The 6,000-nt window shown below is 45.3% G+C and overlaps 2 protein-coding genes across 2 annotated transcripts; one reads left to right on the top strand and one right to left on the bottom strand.

Annotated features, from left to right (window-relative positions):
• Nucleotides 1-1,034: 1,034 nt before the first annotated feature.
• Nucleotides 1,035-2,953, bottom strand: V1516DRAFT_692327 (uncharacterized protein). The gene is made up of 2 exons (XM_066923873.1): nt 1,985-2,953; nt 1,035-1,925 (listed from the first exon to the last, which is right to left on the bottom strand). The coding sequence occupies exons 1-2, from the start codon at nt 2,668-2,670 to the stop codon at nt 1,316-1,318; spliced, it is 1,296 nt and encodes a 431-aa protein (XP_066776242.1). The 5' UTR covers nt 2,671-2,953; the 3' UTR covers nt 1,035-1,315.
• A 320-nt stretch (nt 2,954-3,273) lies between these two features.
• V1516DRAFT_703869 (P-loop containing nucleoside triphosphate hydrolase protein) lies at nt 3,274-5,585 on the top strand (the record flags this gene model as incomplete). The annotated part of the gene is made up of 2 exons (XM_066924142.1): nt 3,274-3,354; nt 3,410-5,585. 2 exons carry the CDS (start codon nt 3,274-3,276, stop codon nt 5,162-5,164), a joined length of 1,836 nt encoding a protein of 611 aa, XP_066776241.1. The 3' UTR covers nt 5,165-5,585.
• Between the last annotated feature and the right edge of the window lie 415 nt (nt 5,586-6,000).

The raw sequence follows: 6,000 nt of genomic DNA, 5'->3' as shown, positions 1-6,000 counted from the left end.
GACAATTCCCTGTTGTCATGCCTGTCAGTTCTTTGTACCTCCGACCAGCATTTGGCAAAGCCTCTGAATCGGCATATTTTGGATTTGGGTTTCTCAGGTCTAATTACCTCGCTTTTGGATCTTTTGCAGCTTTTGCTTGTTTGGGACCGGATTCTCCTTCGTCCTGGCTCTGCTGTGTACCATCTGCTAGCGACTCTCCTATACTCTGCTAGACCGGACCATACACACTAGCCCTCTCCAGACTTCGGCTGGACTTGTTGGACTTTCCTACTTCAAATGGTTTTCAAAGCACGAATTTATCTGGCCAATGTTTACTGATTTGAGCTCCGCCTACGCTAATTTGGATCACAATCAAATCACTGTCCGCCACTTGTTGGACCTTATTAGAGGCTTTGTCTATTTCTCCATTGCGGGTGTGCGGCCGACCAGCTTTAGCCGCCTTATTCTTTCTGCCTCATATAACCAAATGTGTGGTCTTGTTTTCCCAGCTCATATGCAGGGCTACCGCTTCGAATTGTTCTGCTCTTTGGGCTTTTTGTTTGTTCTAGGATTGTCCTTGATTCGCCGTTTTGCGGATATTGAGGCTGGGCTGCTGTAAAATCTTCTGCGTAATCTTCTGCGTAATCTCTTGACTTGATCAATCATCTGGTTATTCTTATTGTGTGTTCTATAGTAGACTTACTGCGCTTGGTTGCGCGGAAATTAACCACTGCTGTTGGGTACTGCTCTCCGTACTCGAAAACGCAATGCTATTCCATCTGTCCCGATCGACCCCTAAGATCTATCTATACCAATTTTGCGCACCACCCCTTTGCGCTCACTCTTTTCCCTTACATATGGATTGTCGCCAGAACACACTCTAGAATACCTTACAGTTGGTAGCGCCATAGTTCTCTACATCTCGGCTTGGTCGTATCGTCATTCCTAATTTCGATCTCAATGTGAATTATACAGTCAAGCCTCCTCTTCTCCTCTTTCGTCCTTATATTTATTTTATTTTTATTGTGTTTTACGTAGCGTCGATCACCGACCTTATTTCATCTAATTTTTCATATTATATTGATCTCTTGCGCGCGCGAATTGGCTTGCAGATATGTTCTAGATGCATTCAAGATACGCGCTCAGAGTTGTTCCATGACTTGTAGCTCTAATATCCGCTGTCTTGCCTTGTATGTACATTTGATGGCAAGCTGGGTGCGGACGGACACGGCGAAATATCTCTCGCTTGCCGTCCATAGTGTTTTCTCTATTCCTCCTCCCTTCTCCTCGATCTCTTGAAACTGTTCCGGTGTTGCTATTGTCTGAATATCCTCTTTTACTGGCCCCATCCTAGTGATCGTATACCAGACCAAGGACGAATCGTCAGATTGTCCGACACTACAAGAAACTGACCTTTCTCGGGTTCTACTAGCATCATAATAGTTCGATCGAAGCTCCTTTTTTGTGGCCCTCGTGCCCGTCCTCTGCCTCTACCTCGCATTCCACCCCCGGAATTCATCCCCCCGGTGGGGCCACTATCTAACTTGTCTCCTTCCTCAAATTCTCCATGTATGATCAACATTAGTCCTTCGTCCGTTATCTTGCGCAGTCCTTTGACAGGCCAGGCGTCTATTGCAAACTTCTGCGGCGTATTTAAATCATGACGTGTCTTTGGTAGCTTCTGCAAAAGTCCGCTGATCTGCTCAGGTCCGACCGCAAGTCTGTTCATTCGTTGTTCGACATTGCTCATCCGCGATAGATTGCGATTTACATCCCCATATTCATCTCTGATCTGCGCGCTAGCTTCTAATGTCTGCGGTGTAGCTATCCGTTCGCCAGGCGTAAGTTCGCGCGGGACACCAGTGTCTAGACAGACTGAGAACATTGACATAACGTCGTATAGAGGCATTAACTGTGCTCGGTCTTGATCGTACATCTGCAAAAATCTAGTTTCTGATATTAGCAAAATTCTGGAAAAAAATCTGAGCGCCGAATCAAAACGTACTTTCCGGTGAAATCCATAGCAATTTCGTTAACTTCTTTTGATGAGAAGAACCATGGCTTCGTTGCTATTGGCAGTTTTGAGGCCGTCCGTAAAGATTGTGAGGCAATCCCCATACCATTGCTTTGTTGTCGCGGCGTAAGATCTACCTGGGGGAAGTTCATAGAAGGAACGGACTCTCCGTCGAGCTCGGTGAGTGATGGAAATCTTCTCACGATTTCGGCTCTATAATTTTGCTCTCCAGTCACTGGATTCCCTTGTAATACGAGAACCTTGAGGCTTTTGAATTTATGCCTCCATGGATCAAATCCTTTAAGCTGCGTAATTCTGTTTCCCGCTAGCGAAAGGTTCACTAGCCCTGGATATACCTGTGCGAGCGCAGTCACCAACGACACGTCAGCGATATTATTATTAGCCAGATTGACGCTTTCAATGACTTTGATTTCCTTCTCGGCGATTGCCATCAAAGCGCTGAATAATTTTTCGCGTGTAGTCTCTTTGTCGATTGGTCCGTTTGTGGCAAGTCCTGGATCTGTGAACATGTCCGACAAGTTGAGGAGTTTGGCAGACTCATTATATCGATTGAACAGAAACGTTCGCAGTGTTTGAAATGTGTCTTGAGTGTTTGTTCGAGGACTTCTATTGTTATTATTACCGCCCCCGCGATAGTTTCCTCGTCTGTACGACATCGCCGTGTTATGCAGCCCTGATCGTTTGATCTATGGACTCGAGATTCTCTCCGACAGATTCGCTCAGTTATATCTTGCCCGAACAATGGCCACTCGCGAGCTCGCGCCTTAGAAGAAATTTATCTTTAAATTCAAAATATGAGCAAATATGTCGAGTTAAAAACCGTGATGGCTGTCTCTGTCACGACAGCACGAAACCTGATATCAAATAATTTCAGAAATTTTGAACAACATTTTGGGTTTTGATTTTTCTCTTGTGAGTGGGAGTTACTAGTCCCAGCCACCTTGGTTTACCGTATGATCTTTGCATGCCCATTTTCTAATCTTTTCGCATCAACGTAAGGCTATTATTTGCAATTAGCTTAAAACGCAATAATGCTACTACTCGTCGTTTGAATTATTTTTTAATACTATTTTTAATATTTGCGATCAACTAGGTGATAGTCTATATACTACAAATCTCATGTTAGAATTGATCCAGTTTCCATGAACTTCCACGTGATACTTTGCTCGCCTTCCAAATTATGATTGATCCCAATGAGGTCAATCAGATTTCAATCGGAATTGGTATATGAATAAAGATTCTAGAGAGGTGACATAACAATGGCAACCAGGAATACTATCCGGGGACGCCCGTTATCTCTAGACGAGATTGAAAAAAAGAAGAGCGATCAGGACGTCAAAGTACGTAATAGCAAGCTCAGAAACGGATGATTTACTAACTGGAAAATTATTACAGCCCCGGTTTCTTTCCAAGAAGGAGCGAGAACGAATCGCGAAAGAGAAAGAAGAGCAAGTAAGACAAAAAAACTCCAACAGTATACCAGACACCGAAACCGGGATCAAAGATAGACCGCGTGATCAAGCTGCAGGCAATAAAAGAATACAAGATGAGGATAAAAATTTGAAGCTGCTAAGAGAACGGTACATGGGAGTCCAACACGATTCGCGGGCAGGACAAAACCCTAAAAAGAAGCGCATGCTTTCAAATAAAAAATTCACTTTTGATTGGGATGACCAGGACGACACATCGTCAGCTATTGGATCAATTTATGACGCGTCGAGACTGGAAAGAAACGACGGCAACAACCGAAAGTCTGGCAGCATCCCCGCCCGAAAGAAGACAGAAGATTACGAAGAACTACACTGGAGTGAAAAGCCACTTAACAAGATGCGCGAGCGCGACTGGCGAATTTTCAAAGAAGATTTTAGTATTTCTACAAAGGGAGGATTTGTCCCGAATCCCATGCGATCCTGGGACGAATCTGGTCTTCCGCCTGAATTATTGAAAGTTGTACGCCAAGTTGGATATGACGAGCCTTCAGCAATTCAGCGTGCGGCAATTCCAATCGCATTGTCGTGTCGAGATGTTATTGGTGTTGCCGAAACAGGTAGCGGTAAAACAGCCTCGTTTGTGCTACCGTTGCTAGCCTACATAATAGAACTTCCAGCCTTGAATGAAGTAACAAAGGCGGATGGACCTTATGCTATTGTCCTTGCACCAACAAGAGAACTGGCACAACAAATTGAGGTCGAGACGCGAAAGTTTTGCGAGCCGCTTGGATTTCGTTGTGTGTCGATTGTTGGAGGACACACGATTGCAGAGCAATCGTTAAACATGCAATCTGGAGCGGAAATTGTGATTGCTACTCCTGGTCGACTAGTCGACTGCATTGAAAGACGAGTTTTAGTATTAAGTCAGTGCTGTTACGTGATCATGGATGAAGCAGATCGTATGATTGACTTAGGATTTGAAGAGCAGGTCAACAAGATTCTTGAGGCATTGCCAGTTTCAAATCTCAAGCCGGATAGTGAGGAGGCGGAGAACTCTCGTGAAATGGGAAAGTACATACTTGGAGGCAAGGAGAGGTATCGGCAGACAATGATGTATACTGCTACGATGCCTCCAGCAATAGAACGTATAGCTCGGATGTATTTACGTCGTCCTGCGACGGTGGTGATTGGTAATGCAGGGCAAGCAGTGGGCACGGTCGAGCAGCGTGTTGAGTTTGTCAGTGGCGACGACCGACGACGACGAAGAATGATAGAAATTCTCCGAGGCGGTGCGTTCCATCCTCCCGTTATTGTGTTTGTAAATGTGAAGCGTGCATGCGAGCAAGTTGCCAGGGAGCTCCATGACGATTTGGGATGGAACGCGGTTACATTGCATGGAGGAAAAAGTCAAGAGCAACGTGAGGCCTCGCTGCGTCAGCTGAGGTCAGGCGAGGCAGATGCGCTTGTAGCGACAGATCTCGCTGGACGCGGCATAGATGTGCCCGATGTCTCGCTCGTGCTGAATTACAACATGGCCCGATCGATTGAGTCCTATACGCATAGAATTGGAAGAACTGGCCGAGCTGGCAAATCAGGCGTGGCCATCACGTTTCTAACGAACGATGATCAGGACACCTTCTACGATCTGAGGCAGATGTTGTCTAAGAGTCCCCTCAGTAAGGTCCCGGAAGAGTTGAGAAGGTATGTATTTTTGGATTAGAGAGGGTTAGTTTTCAGTGAACTATTATTCCCTTGCTTCTGTACATTTTTGTTGTTTTCGTTGGACTCTAACCATACATGACAGGCACGAAGCGTCTCAGTCGCGGGCGGGAACAAGAAAACACATTCAGTAAGTTTAATTTTCCTGATCAGGGTTCTGGAATGTACGTACGTGTACATCCATAGAGGACGAACAGATATGATGATAGGCTGTAACTATTAATTGCATGACACTATTTTGTTTTAGCTATTTTTAACAGTATATGCTGTGAGACCTTGCACGGTGCCGTTTGTTTAGTTGATTAGTTGCTTTGCATGTGTCGGGAACCCAAGGGTTTGGAAAAGAACAGGAGCAGGACTTACTAGAAGATACATCTATCAACAGCAGCTACGTAGAGAAGTTAGTTCTCGAAATGACGATTTTGACTTTTTGTCTTTCAGTAATGTTAGGAATTTCTCTAAATCTACTAATCTGTGTGTATTGGTAGCTTTAGAGCCGAACAGGAACGAGGCTGCTGCCCAACTGTGAAGCTGCCCAACCCTGTCAAGGATGAGTGAAGTCTTTGAGCCGGCACACCCACCCAGTATCAATTTTCTTTGCTGGTCTCCACTATTTCTATGTATAACCGAGAAAAGGACGGGAACGTCCAACAGGGAGGAGGAACTAAGTCGACCGCTCTTTCTTTTTTCTTTTTTGTCGGACGACAAGCGAACAAGCTTGGTGTGAGAAACGTGGTGGGTGGGTATGAGTAGACGATCCGACTGTCGACGATGGATTTTGGTTGGGAGGGAAGGGGATATTTCGACGTGGGCCTGGTTGGGATCGGGTGCCCACTA

This window comes from Lipomyces oligophaga (genome assembly GCF_038497815.1).
Source record: "Lipomyces oligophaga strain CBS 7107 unplaced genomic scaffold V1516scaffold_6, whole genome shotgun sequence".
Lineage (NCBI taxonomy): Eukaryota > Fungi > Ascomycota > Lipomycetes > Lipomycetales > Lipomycetaceae > Lipomyces > [Lipomyces] oligophaga.
The sequence above is the reverse complement of the archived record's forward strand: the minus strand, read 5'-3'. Positions and strand labels throughout refer to the sequence as shown.